Below are 21698 nucleotides of genomic sequence, written 5' to 3'. Positions count from 1 at the left end.
GTCGTCTAAAAAAAATTAGCGGTTTTTTCACTTACCCGTGAGGACATTGGGAGATGAAACTTTTTCATAACATTCCAGTTAATGTAATAAAAAATAAAAATATTTGTGAAATATTTTTATAGAGTAATAGTAATATAATACCTGGTCTCAATCTAATAGGGAATTCCCTGTACTATGAGTACCAGAGCAACAGAATTCAATCCGGGGCACTACCCAGAACACCCAGATGAGAACCGATTTAGAAAAGTTCATTTCCAAATCGGCACTACCGGGAATCCGACCCAGGACCTCCTCGTCCAGCAGTGTAAGCCGTTGGGCCACAGAGGCCGTTAAAACTTAAACTGACGTCAATCTGTGAAGCGCATAGATGTGGTACAGGATGGTTTTAAGAGAAGAGGAAGAATAAGTAAAAAAATTATAAATAGCGTGAAAGGAGTTGTATGTATACAAAGGGGTACAAAGGTGTAGTAAGGTATGGAACTTACCCTAAAATTGCCGAGATTGACGACAATGCACTTGAAGGTAGCGTCGCGGCCTATAGGTACCGTCAGATTGGTGATTGGCTCGCCAAACTCTGGCACATCCACACCTCCTGTTGGCAAAAGTACTGCTAGTAACATAAAATAATTTGTGTACTAATACATTCTTACTTCTGTGCCTCTACCATTAGATCACAATGACAGTTGTCGCTATCGACAGCGTAAAATGTTTGTATACAAAAAATTATTTCTTCTTGTGACCGCTAGAGACGCTGTATAGTTTGCCATACAAAATTGTGAAGTAATTTCCGCGGTCTCTAGCGACAACTGTCACAGTAAGCTTGTGGTAGAGGCACTGTTTGCGAAAGGCTCGGACCTGTACACGTACATTACATAATGCAATCTGTTCGTGTCCCTCTCGAGCATCATTATACGAGACTAGCGTGAGATGTGCTTACAGAGGCAAACTAAAGTACTCACCACATTTATTCACAAGGAATCGCATTACGAAGGTCAGAAAAACCATTTCTACGTCCGTATGTATGTATGAAACGCACAGCGTTATTTTCGCTCTTATTACCTGGACATATAAAGATTTTTTCTGACCGGCTCAATGTGAAACCTTGCCGAGAAGTGTGGTATACCCTAATTGCACGCGTGTAGTATGCGTACAGCGCACACGGAGCGTATTCGCCAGATAGGTACGCACTCTTTAGTATCAAAAATTCAACATGGGTCGACCTCGGAGAATATACCTCAACCGGATTAAAAAAGTTCTGAAAAGAGGTTAAAGGTTAATCAGGGTTAGCAGTAATAAGAATTAAGAGTGTAAGAACAGTTTGACGCGAGTTGAGAAAGCGTAAGAAAGCCTTTTGACTTCTGAAAAACAGCAGTCTGAAAAAAACTGCACAAATGATTTTTTTCTGTAATATTCAAGGTTTACAATATAAAAGTAGACATTTGTCTACTTAGATATAGGCATTATAATTGACTTTGCAAAATAAGTTATTTTTATAGAAAAATTAATAAATTGCTTTTGCCTTGATAACAGCCGAAACATTCTTGTTGGAATCAAATTGTAAAACACTGTACTGTGCAGGTGAAGGTTTTTGGTTTTGGATTTGGAAATTCCACTTAGTTATTAATTAAACAATAAAGATTTTCAGAATGTGCATTTTTTGTATTTTATTACGCTTTCGGTTGCTGAACGTACACGCTAGGTTTATTTTTATGAATATATGCTATTTTCGACTGGCATTCTAGTCTGAAGACAATATATATTTTTTACTATCTTCAGGTCAATACGTGCGGCGCACTATAAGTTTCTGAAATGAATTAGAAAAAAATACTATAAATGGTCAGAAATTAATTTATTGTTTCTCAAAATATTCTCCGTTAGCGTTAATGCACGTTTTCACACGAATGAACCAATTTTGAAAATATTTATGCCAATCCTCCGTGACAATAAACTGCCTCGGTGGCCGAACGGTTACCATGCCGGACTGCCACGCAGAGGTCCCAGGTTCGATTCCCGGGCCGGGAGAAATATTGTATGGCCTACAGTTATTTCTCTCGTGAGTTTGGGTGTAATTTGTGATTGTCTATGTGTGTGTCCATGGCACCCGCGACACAGGGTTTTCCTAGTGCGGGGCTATGTTGAGTGTGTGCGTTATTAAAAAAAAAACAATCTCTGTAACATATTTTTCATACGCCTCTTCAGGTGATGTTGACAGGTTGACCGCGTAACTGGTTCTAAATTTTTGGAAATAAATAAAAGTCACAAGGTGCCAGGTCGGGACTGTACGCGGGATGGCTCATAAGGTCAACGCTGTTAAATTAAATTAAAAAATTAAAACCTTCACCTTCAAAAATTCATTTATCCGTCTGGCCGTGTGAGAACTGACATTATCGTGGTGGAAGATGATACGGTGTTTATATTCACGGAGGTTGTCAATAATTTTCAGCAAACAAATGGTCATGTACCAATCGCTATTCACGGTACAAGGATTCTCCAAAGCAACAGTAGCCACGTGTCCAGTTTTATTAAAAAAGAAGCAATAATCCGCTTACAAGCACTTTGCATGCACGCCACTTTGGTTGGTTTCTGCTCATCTCGAAAGACCCATACGCTTGATTGCTGCTTTGTTGGGATCGTAACTATAAATCCATGTTTCGTCACCTGTTACTATGTCCCACACCAAATTTGACGCCCCTTCGTTGAATCTGGTAAGTATGGCAGTGCACCAAGTAACGCGATACGTTTTTTGAGCTTCAGTCAAATTGTGTGGGATTCACCGAGAGCACGGCTTTTCCACACCCAAATGTTTGTGTAGTATTGATTGTATTTGACTCATGCCTATGCCTAAAGATGCCCGACTCTCATGGTATGTCACATGCCTGTCTGTTTTGATCGAATGGCGCACAGCATCGATGTTTTTGTTGTTCACAGCAGTGGACGGGCGACCATCACGAAATTTGAGGAATTTTTGAGATTCACACGACCATGTTTGAATTCTGCAAACCAGCTATAAATAGTCTTCTTGCATGGTGTTTTATCGCCAAAAGCAGTTTGAAGTCGAGCGAAGCTGAGCTATTAAATTACACTTAAAGTCGTAGAAAATCATACTATGAAAATTTTCACGACATAAATCCATGGTGATGTAGACAACCAATTTCTAAAATGACGCCACAATATAAAAACAAGTGACAGTCAGATGAAACAAACTGTATTCTGTATTAATTACTTTTTAAATATTGTTTATGTAAGTGGCCAGTTCCGGAAACTTATAGTGCGCCCCATGTAATACATTATTAGAATATAGAATTACAATTCAGAAAATACACAAATAGATTGAAACTAAGTATACTTAACCACATTTTCAACAATAACAGTTAAAAAAGAAAGTGTGGAGGTGTGCTTGTGAGGTATGTGACTGTGTGGGGTGTGTTTCTGTAAAAGTTGCGAACTTTGAATGTGTGTGAAATAAGAAATAATAAATGTTATATCGTAAATAATATTATAAATATAAGATATTATACCTAATTTATAAAAAATATGTACACCTATTTGCAATGACAACTCTGTCCGTGTATTACATTTATACGTCATATTTTTTTATCTGCTGCAAATTGATCTATTCAACTTACGTATTAGTAATACTTTAATTAGTAGGCGAAATTGTAGTATATAATATTCAAGACTGTCGTGGAAAACAAAAGAAAGTGCCAGAATCTGCCCCACGAATAAAATTCCCTTGTACATGACACAACGGTTATTTAAACTTTATATAACATCTTTAAATTTTATTTGTAAGTAGTTAAAAATAAAGGTACAATTTCTACAAACTTTAAAGTTTTGCAGACGCTCCTTTTGCTAGACAGAATTCACGGACGTTCTTGGGAGGTAAGAGTATTTATATCAAACATTTGAACTACTAAAAGTAGTATACTGAGTTTAAAACATTTTTGAGCATTACAATTTTCTATTTGGTACGCTGACGTTGTCATTTGATGGGGAAACATTCAATTATCATTTTTAACTCCCGGTATAAAAAGAGGGAAGTTTTCAGTTTGAAGCTCTATCTGTGTGTTTTGACTGTGCGTTAAAAAGTAGCATCATAGCTCCCAAATGAATAGATGATTTCAAAACGTTTTTTTTTAAATAATAAGATTATTGAACATCATTTTATGAATTTACTCTACTTATTTGTAATAATTATGAATACAAAGATCGAGCACAATGAAAATCCTTGGATCCGTTTGGACTCGAGTCGGCGACCTCGCCATACCCCGGCTTCTTTTTGATATAAAAATGTAAGTGCGCGTGTGACCTCCTCCCTCTCACCTGATGGAAAGTGACGATGATGTCGACGATGGATCATGCACACCTAGATAATGCCCTATTCTCGCCTTGAAAATGTCCAAGTTACAACGTTCAGGGAATAAGTCTGCAGACAGGGAATTACACTCCATAACTGTTCGTCATATAAATGTGAAAGCGTAACGCTTCGTGCGAATCTTTGGAATATCCACAACGTAGTGGTGAAACCCAAGCCTACGTTTATTCCCCTGGTGATAGAATGGGGAGGGCGGAATTAAATCGTGTGATTCCAGCGCACACTCTCCGTGATATATTCTGTAAAATACCGAAATCCTGTAAGATACGGTGCCTGACGCTCTCCCAACTGACTTACGGAACGAACCAGTAGCCCTTTCAAATTTTTATTGTTGCAGATGTTTGTTTTTTTGGTTTTAACGAATTTTCTGCAGTAGTGGTTTTTTTATGTGAAGACTAATTTAATCGAGGTTGTTCTTAGCTATGTTTCATGAACAACATTTCTGTTCGACCGTTTAAAGATAATCAGTTACTTTTCCCAGTCTCATTTCAGTTATAAAATGAATAATTATTTTACTTTCACTTGTTCGATAGGCTTAAAATTTGGTATGCTGTAGAAATCCGTTAACAAGGCAAAAATAATGGTAACCTTGATTAGATGCTGTGTCCAGGACAGCTTGCAGACTAAGTACATAACGCAGTTATTCTCCATTTCTATTTCGTACATGGTAGGGCTTTATTCTCGTCCTGGTACTTAGCATTAGCATTCATGTCTTATTACACTTAATAAGATAAGAAAGGTAACTGCATCCATATGCAGCAGCGCTGCTTACATGCGTGCACGCACGTCGCCCGTCGAGTACGGTCGCACACATTCGCATAATAATAAAAGGCGCATGACACGACCAGAGATCATGCAATGCGAATGCATCACGAGTTTATGAGAATGTGTGCATATAAACCGCGCTACTACGTTTGTATGGAGTTATCATATTAGTCTTATTATACTGTGTCATTATGGTCTTGTGATGTATGGTGGTAATTGTGATGACACTTTCTAAGTATTTATTACACCATATTCTACAAAAGCTGCAAAGGTCAACAGTCGCGATACAAAGTTCCCTCGACACTAGTTTGTGGGTGTTGCGGCCTTATCACTAACCAACTTCGCGATAATGTCCGCAGAACCGTCGACGCAACAAAGTGTCAAGTAACCACTACAGGCACACAAACTTATCCTCGTATTCGACAAAGTCGCTGTCATCGACCATTATATTATCAAGACGTTACAATTCTGAGTTTCATGATCTGCAAAGTAAAGTTGGTGGGGCATACATGCAATACCGACGTGGAGTGTGAATAACTTCGCAAGTAATACTAACTAGACCAACGGATGTACTTCCTGGTACATACTTGACATAGTTGAATAAACTTAAGTCTTCTTGATACTTCAGGATGAATTCCTACGTCTATGCACATTATTATAGCATACCAATAAAGACAAGGGATCTTAAACTTTTGACCGCAAAACCGCATTTCTATTTCTATTGTTTCGACTGATGGTTCATTTTTTCAGCCAAGTACTCCCCCATTTAACACGCCTTTGTTTAATTTTGAATAGTTCACAAGCTCCCTCCACGTGTCACACTCAACTTGGCAGGTGAGTTACGACCATAGTTTGATTGTATGTGCATGTGCAGATGTCGTAACCTAGATTATATTTTTGCATTGATTACGAATTTTATGTAGCGTCAAAGACTCAATACTGTTTATTTTATTCCATTCTCTAAGCAATACTCATACGAGGCAGAAAATATCACAGTAGAGAAATGTCAAACATGGCGGATGTCGATAGTAAACACTTTTTGGTGTCGCAGAACCTTGGGATGGCTATACTCGGAAGTCGACCCTCAGAGCTCGATATGCGACGAGTGGTCAAAGGCGTAAATCAGTACTTCCCAAGCGTAGTTGTATGCAATTGAGACAGTTGTAGTGGTCATATTTTCCGTTGAATATGACAAAATATTGTCGTACATTAAGAGCCTATGCATATGGCATATTATTTATGATACACGTTAGTAATTCAAATGAGATTTAGTGGCAGCCAGTAAACTTTTGCGTTTTATTGAGTCTCTTCGAGCTCGTCGCGCGTAAAAATACGCCGTGAGAATACGCACTCTTTTAACCCTTATCTGTTTGTCAAAATTGTGTCCTTACATTATTTTGACACTGAAATGATGTAGCAAAACGTTTCGTTACTTTTTTAACTATTGCAATCAAAGTACACTTGATTCAAATGCAAAATTGCATATCGTTTTAGGTTTTGTACAAACGGGTGAATTAAACATACCTTTATACTTACGTATTAAACCTACTCGAGGGTTCAAAATTTTTCAATTTAGCAACTGTAATGATAACGATAATTCGAATTTATTGGACCATAGACATTTAAGTCACATGCGATAAACATTATTTCAAATCAAGAAAATGTTCCAACTTAATATAATTGTTCCAAAACATATCAAACAACTTCCATTCTGTGTAGGCTATCAAGTTATTTATTATTTATTTGTTTAATGTTAGTACAAAAAACAATAGCTGTGTAAGTGATAAATATAGAATAAGCTCGTATTACTGATAATCCACTCAAACAGAATTAATGACGTCATTAAAGCAGCGTTAACTATTAGGTACATATGGAACTCAATCCTAATTATAGAGTTCCTATGTTATTCAGATGGTAATTGTCCTAACATTTAAGGTTCAAAATTTCGAAGAATCTGTGAAATTTCGTAAAGCGATCCTTTGTTTAAGTGGTCGTTTATTACGCACAATATATAAACTGGATATTATAATCATATCAATATAGTAACTTTTTTGCCAAAAAAATTTGATCCCCGTACAATTTAATTCAATGTCTGCGCGTATTGTGTACATACACCGATTTGTAAAACTTTTACTTTTCATATTAACCTTTCTAGCTATCTGATTGAAGGCATAATATATACTAAAATAAACTTAGAAGGTCTACCATTGAGTCCCTATTAACCAGTTGAATATTCTATGAATTTCAGGGTCAAATTAATGTCCAAACTTTTGACTGTGCCTGACATCCCAACCATCTAAGTTTTATACGTTTTCGGCACGGTGTGGAACTAAGTACTACGACCAAGTCTTGGTCAGAAGTTATGAGCGTAACTTTACTGTCCTCTACATTCATGGATTGTGTTATATAATAATTTGTTTAGGCGGGTCACCGGAGAAGCAGCGGGAAAAACGGGTTTTGCTAGATCAAATGGTTTAAGTAATTATTATTAAATAATATGAGTTTGCGAGGATGCAGGAGTTTACAAGCTTGACTGTGCGTGCGATCTCTCTTATATCGGACAAACCATGCGAAGTATTTGTACCCGCGAGAAGAACAGATAGCTGATGTCAAACACCGTCGCGTAAACAAGTCTGCAGTCTACGAGCATGTTACGGATAAACCTACACATTCAATGAAGTTTGACAAATCCCAGGTCCTTGCAAAAGAAGTCCGTTATCTACACAGGATGCTGCGAGAGGCCATTGAAATTAAAAAACATCCAATTTTCAACAGGGAAGATGGTTTCTCCGTACCAACAGTTTGGGTTCTAGTATTTCCTCTGATGAAAAATCCCAAACAGACGTAAGACTGCAATATTATTTAATATGTTTTAATTTATTCTAATTTCCATTATTTATTAATAATAAATTAAAGTTTATAAAAATAATTATTATTACAATAAATTAATTTATAAAACAATGTGGTGTATTTTAATTTGTTATTGAATTGATATTCAATTATTTTTTGTGAAATTATTCCACTAGTTTGTTATAATTATTAATACAAAGATCGAACACCCAGAAAAAATTCCTTCGATCCGGCCAGATTCGAACCGACGTCTTCTAGCTTACCGTGCCAGACGCTATACCAACTAAGCCACGGAAGGTTGTACCTGTTTCTAGATTTTAATTGTTATTATGATCTCTTTCTATTAGTACTGTATTATTATATACAGTTTATGACGTCCTGACTGAAGTGTTATTCGAAGTATGACTTAAGGTTTATAGGTGGTACGAATTATGTTACCAGGTGCCTAAATCGTACCAAAGGTGCTTTTTGTTTTCGTATTTTCATTAAACACATTGATAGTAAATAAATAAAGATCCCGTAGGCGCGAACGGTTTTGTTTAATTTAAATAACTTTAAATATTACAGCGGTTTTAAATTAGGGGTACGGCTAACGTGACATAGTAAACGTAACTAAATGGGACTGATCAACTTATGTCTCAGGGTGATGGGCGCATTGGTAGTGCACCTTCTTTGCAATTTAAAGCTCTGAGTGGCATTGTAACTATTCTGGACAGGCGTGTAGCTTACCATCACGCGCATGACTTGTTCGTCCCGTCACTTGAAGTTATATAAAAAAAAGAAAGTAGTACAAAGAACCTGCAAAATTTTGGTTTTTAACTGAAGCCCTATTAGTTATTAAATTCAAATTTATCTTAAAATGTGCAAATTGCCCAGCAGTTTAAGAACACGCCGCGCCGCCTGCTGCCCCATCATACGTCGGGGCTGTGTCATTTTTTTCTGCCTATTCTTATTGTATTCATATTAATTAATTAATTTAATGTGTGCGTTATTTATTTTGATTGTGGGACACGAGGGCGACCCCCACACCTCACCTCCTGCAATCTAGGCTCGCTTTGAAATACCTCGTCTTAAATTGGTTTCGACAAGTTTAATACTTTAAATTAGAGAGATGAACATCGTTTATTACTATATAGTCAAGTGAATAGTCACACGCTGCAATCAGACAACAATTGGAATGCAGTTTGGAAGAAATTTGGACGACTGCACGCCCTCTGTACACTAGCCGCAAGTGCGTCAATTGCATCCGAACGGCTTCAATATCGCTAATAATAATAATCGCTAATTTGCAATTGTTATTAAACAGTCAATCTTACTCTCACAATCTTAACTGATTTTAAACGACGATAATTTATTTGTCTTGTAAATTCCTATTCACTATAGCCTTGAACAACGGGTGACATAGAGAGCAAGATACTGCTATTCTCGCATAGAAATCACGCGCTCTCTCATCAAAATCAAATCAGCAAATCGCGTCCTGTTGTGGTAGCTCCACTTGTGGTGCATTTTATTTCTTTGCTCTGCGCTTTAGGAAGGAGGAAGCAATGCGTTTGGTGCGAAAGGGTGGTAAGACCGAAAAAATAATACGACAACGTTGGAGATAAATTGAAGTTCCTACACATACTCTTCGAAATGTGTCTTTTTACGATTCTGAGTGACAAGACGAACAGTTTCATTTTCATTCAACAGTCATTTAATTTGTTTGAAATCTTTTCAGCCATATCATTACGGTGACAACTGCGCTCCGATTGGCCAGCCCTAATTCGAAACAATTGACGGGTGTCGTCAATTGTTTCACTTCAATTCGACCAGTTTAACTGGAGCTTTGTTATAATGGACGAAAATTGCGAAATTACATATTTAATTACTGATGAAATGTGATTCCGTTTGTTTTGTAATTAGATGTTTTGCTGGTTTTCCCACAGCCCCCGAATGGAACAGCCCCCCACAGTTAGAGATATTGTCTTTATTACAATAAATACAGAATATTTTTTAAATATACGGATCAGGTGTTGGCGCTGTGCTATTTCTAATTTGTGATGTCAGTGCAAATGAGAGTTAATATTTAAAAGTGATATAAGACCACGCCACGGATTTCATCTCAATTTCTGGTTATATACTCGATGGCCTGTAATGTCACTAGCACTCTTACCTTTTAAAACCGAAACGACGCATAACGCAGTTTGCTAGTGGACTACTCATACATATTATTTGCGCAAAATATGCAAAATATTGTTATACGTATTTCGAGGAGCGCTAGAAAAAGGTTGAATTATCGTAACAGTGTTCATATTATGAACCACTGCTGGCTACATATACCAGAAAGTTTAATCAAAATTAAAAGATGGTTGAAGTTGTTCTTTATTCAAATTCCCTTGTAGTATGTGTAGCCAGTGGTTCATATGAAAAATGTCGTTATAATTCAACCTTCTTTTAAATTTCACCTACATATATATGTATTAAATGATTTTAATTAGGTACTATTCATGTGAAAATCGATTGTTAATTTCGGTACATGAATATATTTCATATCAGGCGATTGTTGTACATTGACGTTGACGTGTCAGACTAAATAAACTAAAAGATTACAACTAATTTCCATGTTGTATTTACTTATACAAACAACACACCTACACATAAACACATAAAAAATTCTTTATGCCGATAGCAGGCTTTACGGGAACACCAACCACATAAAACTAGATGCCTATGTCGTCGACGCAGTTCTGACGATCTTGCAGAAGCTGTAAAAAGCGTAATTTTGCAGCGAAAGCGTCCACAATATCGTCACAGACTGGGACGCAGTAAAATGTTTACAAAATACACGCCCTTTGTTGAGGGCGCCACTACTAACTGTTAGATATTGCTTTTGTATTACCATTTTGGCTTAAATTGCGTTCCTTTTATTTTGCTGCTACTAGTGTGTTATATTATGATGGTTCAAACAGTTTGTTGTGTCTTTTTGTTGCTTCTGTTTGTCTTTTTATGATACCAAGTGACGGGACGAACAAGTCATACCTCTGAAGCGACACGCCTGTCCATAGCAGCGACAGTGCCACTCAGAACTTTAAACTGCAAAGATTTCAGGGGCACTGCCACCGCGCCCGTAACATAAGTAAACAAGACCCATGTGCTTGTAATTTCACCAGATTCCGGAGCATATATTAAAATTATAATTTCCTAACTTGAAAGTTTTTTAATTAAAAAATCATATTGCATAACTTGTTTATGAAAAACAGTGCGCGAAACCGGATTCATCCCCTAGTTTGCCACTCATAGAGGTGGTATTTTCTTCAAATTTAAATGGCACCATGGTACTGAGGTACCTTCTTTCTCACAAAAAAAGAGTCACAGAAATCGGTTCACAAAAGGCGGAATAATCGCGTATGTACATACAGAAAAAGTACAGTCGAATGGAGAGTCTCCTCCTTTTTTGAATTCGGTTAAAATGAGACCGCAGGAATACTAAACTAATATTCCTGAAGTAATTTATTTTCTTGTATTGTTCTTATGTTATAATTTAATATGAACGCATATCTCAAGTCACTGCGTGTGTAAAGACGAAGAAAATAATCTCAGTACCGAGTACTAAGAACCGACCTCTAAAGTATGTGGAATTACATCTATTTGCCAAGTTTTCTTGAAATCGGTATCCGGAAAGTGCGCAAACCCGCATTCATCCCCTAGTTCGCCACTATACAGACCTTGATTCAGGAGATAATAAAAATCGGTTCTCACTGCTCAAAGTATATTGAGAGATAAAAACGTCTTCAATTGGAGAATAGCAAAATTAAACATTAAAACAATTGCTCATTATAATAAAATTTAGGCGCTATTTATAAAAAAAAATCTTCATGCGGAAATAGCCACCCTTAGAGGTGGATGATTTTCTTCAAAATTAATTGGGACTACTATGGAGGGTACCTCCTCTTTCCAACAAAAAAAAATCATCAAATTCGGTTCACAAATATCGGAGTTATTGCGTAACATAGATACCAAAAAAACACACAGTCGAATTGAGAACCTCCTCCTTTTTTTGATGTCGGTTAAAAATAGACACATTCAGACAGACATAGAGTGTAATTTATAAAACGAACTTGAAGTTCTAAGCAAAAATGGCGAGTTAATCAAGTTTTCCGTATTTACAAAACAACTTTGCCAAAGCAAAATACTCGAAATTTCATTTAATTTAATTTGTAAATACAAAAACATCTTTAGGGTTTTGTTGAGGCTTTCTCGCGTCTACATTGCCTCTGGTATGTTTGCGGATGCGTGTGTAGATGAGTTTTGAGCAATAATGCGCAAAAAACGTGTATCGCAGATGTTCTGACTGCGTGGGAAGCACCAATGGTGTCCTGAGGACGGTAGCAGGAAGAAACGACTCGTAGGTTCACCGTGTTACACGTTGACATAAAAATAGAATAATTTAATTGATTATAATTGAGGCTGTCGGCGCAATATTGATGTAATTCTTTTATTCATGTATAAAAAATATTAAATTATTAATTTTTTATACATTGACTCCAAACTAATTACGATACGACTACAAAATTGATGTACCAAGTGGAATGTGGATTCCAACTTAGCGTATAAGATATTAACAAATATGGACTATTAGTCTTTTAGACTTGCTTAAGTCGCCATTTTCGCTTGGTCAAAGTCAAGTCGTTTTATAAGTTTCTAGCTCTAAAATGACAACATAGTACCACTATAGTCTAAAACATCCAATTTGTTAGTAAAACCAGTTCTATACATTCACCAAAATATAGCACGTGAAATTCCAAAAAGGTAGGTATAAAAATGAACGAAATATCCTGACTGATGTATGTAAATAATAAAACCTACTTTTTATGCAGAGCGTGGTTGCTTAATAACGCCCATATAACATTTTCCTATTTGCGCGATACAATGTTTATCACGGTTTTACGTCCGAATTTTCAAGCTCACATTTTCAACGGCGATACGTTCATAAATTCAATGAAATTACCCATCTTTCTGCGCTTCAAAGAGGCCATATATTTTCCGTGGCGACAGCGCCTTGCAATGCCGACCATCACGCGAATGATAAATCAGTAGAACACAATGTGAAGAAAACACCTCACGTCTTTTTTAATTTAGACCTTTGAAACCATTATGTTATAAATAATGAAAACTGCTCTGAGAAATACGAAAATGTACATTTAATTTTTTCATACGAGAATATTTTTTGAAATCGGGTTTTTAACGCTTTTTTTTTCACAAACAAGTATACGGCCCGCCTGATGGAAGGGGTTACCGTCGCCTATGAACGCCTGCAACACCAGGGGCGTCACGTTGCGCGTTGCCGACTCTTTAAGACCTTTCTCAAACCCCTTTTGAAGGACTCCATGCTGTATTCCTGCGGGAAAACCCGACAGGGAGTTCATTCCACAACCTAATTGTACGTGGGAGAAAGCTCTTCTGAAACCGCACAGTACGAGATCGACTCGGTTCCAGAGTGTGAGAATGGACTCCCTGCCGGTGCGGTGATAAAATGTTGCTGTTGGCATCATGACAAACAATTCTTCAGAACAATGGCCATTGTACAAGCGATAGAACAGGCATAGGGAGGCAAAGTCTCGCCTCCAAGACAGTGGCTCAATATCGTCTGTAAGCACAGGATCGTCAACAATTCTCATAGCACGTCTTTGAACCGCGTCAAAGGGCCCAAGCTGGCATCCAGGAGCTCCTGCCCAAAGATGGCAGCAGTATTCCATGTGGGGTCGGACTTGTGACTTATAAAATAGTAGTCTCTGCTCCGAAGTGAAATACCGCTTAGCCCGTTGAGCACACCAAGCTTTTTGGACGCCAGCTTGACTTTGCCATCTAAGTGACTACGGAACTGAACGTCACAAGAGATGTCGACACCAAGGATCCCGATGCTCTCCGAGATATTTAATGGCTTGTTCTGAAACTGAAGGTCTGCAGCAAAAGGAGTCTTTTTAGCGGTGAACGCGCAAACTTTTGTCTTGGTGGGGTTAAATTTCGACAAAATGCTAAAAGGAAAAAATATGTGAGAATACCTACCGCCATATACTGATACTGTAATGCGATGAACTAATGTCTAAATAGTCTGTTTTTATGACTTCCTGGTCTGCCAAATTGGCAAAAAAGCCATTTATAATTAAATATAATAATTATATAATATAATAACTAAGGAAACCCTGTGTCATGTGTGCCATGGACACACACATAGACAACCACAAATTACACCCAAACTCACGAGAGAAATAAATGTAGGCCACACAAATATTTCTCCCGGCCCGGGAATCGAATCTTGGACCTTTGCGTGGCAGTCTGGCAGCATATTTGTGTTCAACAAAACTAATTTTGTAATGCCTTCATTATATAATGCTATAATACCTTTTTTTCATTAACGAAGCATGTATAATTTTATTTCATTACAATTAGTAAGTTCATTTCGGGAGAATTTTAATTTAAATTAATTAAAATTTATAATTATATTTCAGAAAAACTTGTTTATAATTTTAATTCATTACAATTAATAATTTTATTTTAGAAGAAATTATAACTTCATTTCATTACAATTCATAATCTATTTCCTAAGAGTTTAAATAATTTTGTTTTCTGTGTTCCCTGACACATAAGATTTTGGGATTGTTCTCTCCCTTCAAAAATATTAAAAATGATTTGATTTTAACCACCGTTGTACCTGATTTTAATTGTTGTTATGATCTCTTTCTATTAGTACTGTACTATACAGTTTATGACGTCCAGACTGAAGTGTTATTCGCAGTACGACTTAGGTCTGTGTGGCAGTCCGTCAAGGTAACTGTTTGGTCACGGAAACAATGCAAAGATCTGCATAGAGAAATTCGTAAGACCTGTTGACTCGTCCCGTAGCTCAGTTGGGAGGGTGTCAGCTACGTCATGGCGACGTCACTGGTTCGAGTCCACCGGGTCGAAGGAATTTTTCTTTGTGTTCGATCTTGGCATTAATAATTACGGGTAATTAGTGGAGTAATTTCACAAAAATAATTGACTATCACGGTGGCGAAATATCGTGACATTCAATAAACTTAAAAATTACGATTATGAAAACGACATCTCGAATGGCGCTACGGCAAAAAGTCGTAAAAAACCAAAAAGCACATAGAAAAAATCGTAAGGTTCGCTAGTTCGTTCCGTGACTTAATTGGCACAGCATCTGGCACGGTTTGCTGGAAGACGTTGGTTCGAATCCAGCCGGATGTAAATAATTTTTTCTAAGTGTTCGATCTTTGTATTAATAATAATAACAAATATATGTGTTATTTGTTTTATTAATTTAATGCGGCGGGAAACTGATAAAATTAACTGCATCTAAAACAATTGTAGTATTTTCATTGAAAAAAAAACCGGCTTCAAAAGTTTGCTTACCAGTTGTTTTCGATTTCCATGTGATCCCCTCATTAGATTCTGACTTCTTGGTGACTATAGGACTGTTACAGACTTATTGTATACTTTTTCTAGTTGTTATGGTGACGGTTATTTTGTTGATTACATGTATTTGTGTCAAGTGAAAAGTCGAGTTTTATTTGCGGAAAAGATTTTTTTAATTTGTGATAGCTGAAACGGACCTAGAATAGCATCATCGGCGTCAGGAACCATCTCGAGAGTATACCCTTTCATATAAAAAAAGAATTTTCAAAATCGGTCCACAATTGACCGAGAAATCGGTAAGTACACTGACATGCTTATAAAATTTGAGGATTTTCATCGATTTCCATGGGATCCCCTCATCAGGTTCTGACTTGGTGACAATGGGACCATCACGAGATTACGGTGCACTCTTTTCTCTGCCCTCTTCAAATAAAAAAAAGAATTTTCAAAATCAGTTCACACTTGACAGAGGTCAAATCAGAAAACATACATACAGCCGAAAGTATAATCTCCTCCTTTTTTTGAAGTTGGTAGAAAATAATTACAAGCGCAGCTATTTTGTGCTATTTATCATTCTCTGTTACTTTATTTTAGTTACTTCCATAGTATAATGTACTATGGGATTCTCATGTGGAGTAAGTAAGTGAAAAGCAAATCATATTTGAGTCGTAATAATCTCAGTACAGAGTACAAAAAAAACGGACCTCAAACGTACGTGGAATTACACCTATTTGCTAAGTTTTATTGAAATATCCTTAAATTGGCCACTACACAGGACTTGACACTGGAGATAATAAAAATCGGTTCTCACTACTCAAAGAATATCAAGAGAAAAATGCCTTGAATTGGAGAAATAGCAAAATCAACCATTAAAATAATTGCTCCTTAAGAAAATTTAGGCGCTATTTATAAAAATGAATCTTCATGCATGAACAGCCACCCTTAGAGGTGGATGATTTCCTTCAAAATAAAATGGGACCACTATGAAAGTACCCCCTTTCCAATAAAATAAAAGAATCATGAAAATCGGTTCACAAATACCGGAGTTATCGCGTAACAAATATATACAGTCGAATTGAGAACCTCCTCCTTTTTTGAAGTCGGTTAAAAAGTAGCGGTTCGTTCTGAGGACTGCTTATGTTCTCGGGTGTCTCTCAGAGAAAGGTTTAAGGAGATTGGTATCATGTCTGTAGCATCACAGTATATTTACTCAAATATTTTGCATGGCTGTAAAAATATACATAATTTCCTTAAGACAGAAGATATCCATAACATTAACCTTAGAACTAAGTTCAAACTCATGGTACCATGATTTCGTTTACCTAAAGTAAACGATTCTTTAACGGGGAACTGTTTGGGAATACGTTTTTATAATAAGATTTCGGAGCATATATTAAGATTGTCATTTCCAAATTTTAAACTTACATTAAAAGTATTTTAATTGAAAAGTCAGACTACAAAATTGAAGACTACGCGTTAAATACAGATGTATGGAAAGACGACATAAGTGTGAATTCCACATAAATATGATTCAAAGTGTATTTCAAAGGAGTAATCCCTAGAGTTTCTTTCTCGTTTTTTTCAGGGAAGTCAGCACGGTGAACGAGAAGTATGTGACAATGTGACCTTCTTCATCGTCATCCAACCTTTTTACCACCCTTTTCTCTGGTTCCTGGTCACCTGCTTTGAAATTTCGAATCGTTCTCTAAATCCTTTTCTTCATCACTCTTACTTTTCTTCTTTCCATCGCTACTCTCTACTAAATTTCCGAAGCGAGCACAGGGACACGACTTCATATAGGTGGGGCGCACTATAAGTTTCCGGAATGAATAAGAAAAAAAATCCATGGTGATGTAGACAATCAATTTCTAAAATGACGCTACAATGTAAAAACAAGTGACAGTCAGATGAAACAAACTGTATTCTGCAGCCAAAGAGTTCCATTTTCAAATGTTGTAATTACTTTTTAAATATTGTTTATGTAAGTGGCCAGTTCCGGAAACTTCTAGTGCGCCCTATGTAGTTGCAGTGCCACTCAGTGCCTTAAATCATCAAAGATCTGAGGAGATCACCCTGAGACAGAACTTGACAATCCCATGTGCCTGTAATTTCACCAGTACCCTTACCCTTCAAAACCGTAACACAGTACTGCTTGGCGGCAGAAATAGTTCAGGTGGCAGTACTTCCCTGGAAGAACTCTTTCACGAGGAGTTCTACTGCTACTAAAACGTCTAGTCCCCTGATGATCGATTGTTTTCCTATAAAAGAAACTTTTGTTCAGGACTCGACTTTTCATACTAACTTACATTGTTCGACGTGAAAGGGAAAGAATTCGTTAAAATCGAATTTGCAGTAAATGTACAATAAAATTAGTTTCTTAATTTCTATAGGATGTACGAAAGGAGCTTCCCCAATCCCCATACGACGTACCATTTCTTTTCTGGATCTCTTGCGCATTCTGGACAAGTATCGGCAACTACCGGTGAGCATCTTACGCCGATTGGAAAAATCACAATTTCATCACAATGGCAAGCATTAAAGTGTTTGCCATCAATACAATAAGAACAAGACTAGTTTCTATTATTTATTTGTCTATCCCTATACGAATGTTGAATACTGTAACTGTAAGCTGTAACTGTATCGTAGTAGATAGAGCAACGAGGTTCTAGTGTGTACGCTTGAAACAGTCTTCGATCAGATGGCTCACTGCGAACCGCACGCGTTCCGCTCGCGGCAAGCTCGCGAACCACGTACATACTATGATTTTTCGTTCCGCATAAATTAAATACATCCTAATATTTTTCTCACAAATTTATTTTATTTATGAAATTAGAAAGAAAAATAGGCAGTTCGCTTTCACACCCCTTTATGCTTGATTTATAAGAACACAAGTCCCGAGGTTTAGAAAGACATTCAAAGCGGTGAACAAGCTCCGCCTGCGGCTGGCGGTTAGCGGTTAAACCAATAGAATTAGCAGCTAATTTAAAATGTATAATCAATCCGTTTAAAATTGGTATTGATTCTTACGACTTTGATTAAACTTAGTTGATCGAATGCTCACTTGTTTGTCTTGTATTTGAATCTTCCTGCTTTTTGCAATTCTTAATTCTCGGTTGTGTGATACGGCGTAATTTTTCTAGTCACATGACTACTTACAATTAAAGATTATCTATTGGAATTCTTAGTTGGAAAATGTACGTAATATAATGTATATAATTTTTTTTATATAAAAAGTCCACAGAATGTATAACTCAGCTTGCGGCCGATTGCATATACCTACCCGCCCCTCACAAAACGACCGTCTAAAAAGTTTTAGCAATTTTTTATGGCAACCTGTGTGCAGGATTAAAATTTTATAGTCATGGCTTGGCGCCACTCATTGCACAGCATATTTGCTTGTTGAATTTGGATGGAAACTAAATGAAAGTTCCAGCCGTTCCAACGTGGGTCATTTGTCACTGGGCGGCCGGCACTGGCTGCCGGGTTCCGGCTGCACGCTTTTATTAATATTTCCAGTGCGAATCCACGCTTTATTAGTAAACAGCCGTCATGTGGCTGATAAATTATTAATGTGGTCGCTGCGCAGCTTGTTTCGTGACCCGTTTTTTGTGGGAAACTGCTCGGTAACGTTTTACACATGTTTTCTATTATTGGTGTTAATACACTAGTTTGTTAAAAATGTAAAATATTTAAAGATTTTGTGTTTCGTAAGGCTATTTTCGAAGATTTAGTAGCAGTAGAGTATCTTGTCCATGGAAGTGCTGCTACGTTCCCGTTTTGAAGGGAGCTAGTGAAATTACAAGCACATGTAGCTTAACAACTTTATGAATTAGGGTGACCGGTGCAGTGGCTGTGGCTTCAGTTTGCAATGTGAAACTACGGACCTCTCATCATCTTCATTATTGCGCGTTCCTAGGAAACGTCCCTTTTTGCCCACTTCACTTTGAATCTGTGTGGAACCTGGAGCCACGTCGTCTTTCCATGCTTAGTCTACATAGTCTTCAATTTTGTAATAATATGACTTTTGAATGAAAATTGTAATGTAGTTTTTAAACTCAGGAAATGATAATCTTATGTAATTATATGCTCCGGAATCATATTGTAAAAACGTATACAGTACCCTATAAAAGGGTCGTTTGCCATGGATATACGAAATCGTGGTACCATGAGTTTGGACTTGGCTCTAAGGTTAACATAATATAATGTTTAATGTAGTCTCTCTTGTCTCTCCATTGCCCACTTGATCTATATATGACTTGAGACCTATCATACCGGCTAGACCTAGTTTAGGCTCTAGTGTCCCACAAATGTAAGTAACTAATCTAAGTACCTGATTGTTAATATGCGTCCTTTAGTTTTGTGAGGAGAAATAAATAATTTCGTATTTGTGTTTGTATTTTCCCGATTCCTCAAAAAATTCCAACTAACATTTAGTATTAATGCCTAAAATTTTTAAATCTCCCTGGTTCCTGCATCCGTGGTTCCACACTTCATTTTCCACGATCCTACAAAATTTTTGCCTCAGAAAAAAATTTTGAAAGACTGTCCAAGAGGTAAAACGTGAAAACATAACCTCACAAAAACAGACGTCGTCAAATAACCAGATGACATCCACATACATTAATAATAATATATAATTTGTTTTATGGCAAAATTATTTACGTATAAGAAAAGCGTAACATTAGATTTGCGTTGCCAAAAGCGCAAGAAGATATCACTGTATTTCGCTGATGTGCGATTTACACGCATGATTCACGAAAATGGTATTTATTGTGCAATGACAGTTACTATATTATTCATATTGCAAAGCTTACAAATTCTTAGATCATAATTACATAAAACTGCGTTGGCTTATTCCACTCACGAACATAAACTGCTTTTGTTCTGTAACTTCTTAAATTCGTTTCAATATTCCTGTCAAGTTTGTTGGAAATTTTAGAAATACGTACGGACATGGCGAATCTATAGAACAATTTACGAATTTTGGAACTCTGAAAACGATTACTTAAATATCGAAAATAAAAGTGTAATACAGAAATGGCGGACGGTTAGTCGAGATCAAAGCGATAAATGCCTTATTGAAACAAAGGTCGTAAATCTCTTTGTAACAACATCTTTTAGCTAAAACCTTTATAAATATACCCATGAATTGGAGTGATTTTGGTTCAAGTTACTTGATGGTAATCAGCATTACAATTGTTTTTTTACTGGTTCGCATGCAAATTGTGTACACACGCTGGCAATACGCTACAGTTACACTTTTAAGTGTTTAGTGGTGGTCAAAGCCAGATCAGTGGCTAGCTCCGAATACCAACGCTATTCATCGTTCACAGCTTCTGTTCAATTATTATATATATTTATCTTGCAATCGGGTAAGGCAGACATAAGGATAGCGTAACAACGGCTTATCTCTGATGTCGGTCACAAAGTAATTACATATATCATATTTTTTAAAGTAATTAATTAAAATTCATAAAGAGAATTGCTTTATAAGAGAATTTTGTCCGTACGTTAATTAAAAGTATGTTAAGCGCGTGCGTTTTAAATCGAACATGCATCATGTTTTTAATAATCAAAATGTTCCATTGTATGACAATCAGAGTTAGATTTCTTCAAAGTCAACAAGGCTGTCAAACGCTAGCAACGCTTAGGCAGCTCCCTGTTATTGAATATGTCCATGGGCGACAATGAGCACCTTCCTTCAAGTGGCTCATCTGCTCGTTAGCTTCCTACTTTACATAAAAACAAAGATGCATTCAAATAAAATGTCCTGTCAGTTACTCTCTCGCCTAGGGGCTTTGACTAACATTGGACATTTTTGAACAGGTTGGTGTTTCTGATTCTGTGAATGATTCCGAATTCGAGTATATTACGTTCTCTGACAAACCCAGTAAGGGTTTTTGATAGTGATTAAGTTTGAGCACCGTAGGTGGGCAATATCAAATTTGGCACGAGGTTGATAGAAATTTTTGTATTGCTATTGTCACACAAAAGCTTCTCCAGGCGCTGTCGACTGGCTTCTTAATTTCTTTATCCGGATTCCGAGTATCTATATTTGGCCTAAATAGGCTACTCATCCAAACTATGAACTTTTATTGACGATCAACGACTAATTTGTTTTCAAGTGATTCAATGGTGTAGGAATAACATGATGAGGGACATTTCACGTTGGTTATTTTGAAGTTCCTTCCATTGGATTGACGAGGATGCTTATAATTTTTAGAAATAACATAATATGGCAGTAATGCTTATAAAAACCAATGTACCGCATTGCATTTGTGATTAAATGCATTCTGGTTTTACTCGA

At 36.8% G+C, this 21698-nt stretch overlaps 1 protein-coding gene across 1 annotated transcript in view; it reads right to left on the bottom strand.

The window, feature by feature from the left end:
* Positions 1 to 21698, bottom strand: part of LOC113230309 (lachesin-like) — a 166435-nt gene that overhangs the window by 42597 nt on the left and 102140 nt on the right. Inside the window, exon 3 of the mRNA XM_026464184.1 lies at positions 486 to 592. Within this exon, the coding sequence (XP_026319969.1) occupies positions 486 to 592 (107 nt within the window). The remainder of the gene's footprint in view (positions 1 to 485; positions 593 to 21698) is intronic.

The sequence above is a fragment of the Hyposmocoma kahamanoa genome, unplaced genomic scaffold (genome assembly GCF_003589595.1).
Source record: "Hyposmocoma kahamanoa isolate Upper Pololo Valley unplaced genomic scaffold, ASM358959v1 63, whole genome shotgun sequence".
Lineage (NCBI taxonomy): Eukaryota > Metazoa > Arthropoda > Insecta > Lepidoptera > Cosmopterigidae > Hyposmocoma > Hyposmocoma kahamanoa.
Note: the sequence above shows the minus strand (reverse complement) of the source record. Positions and strands in the feature narration are given on the sequence as shown.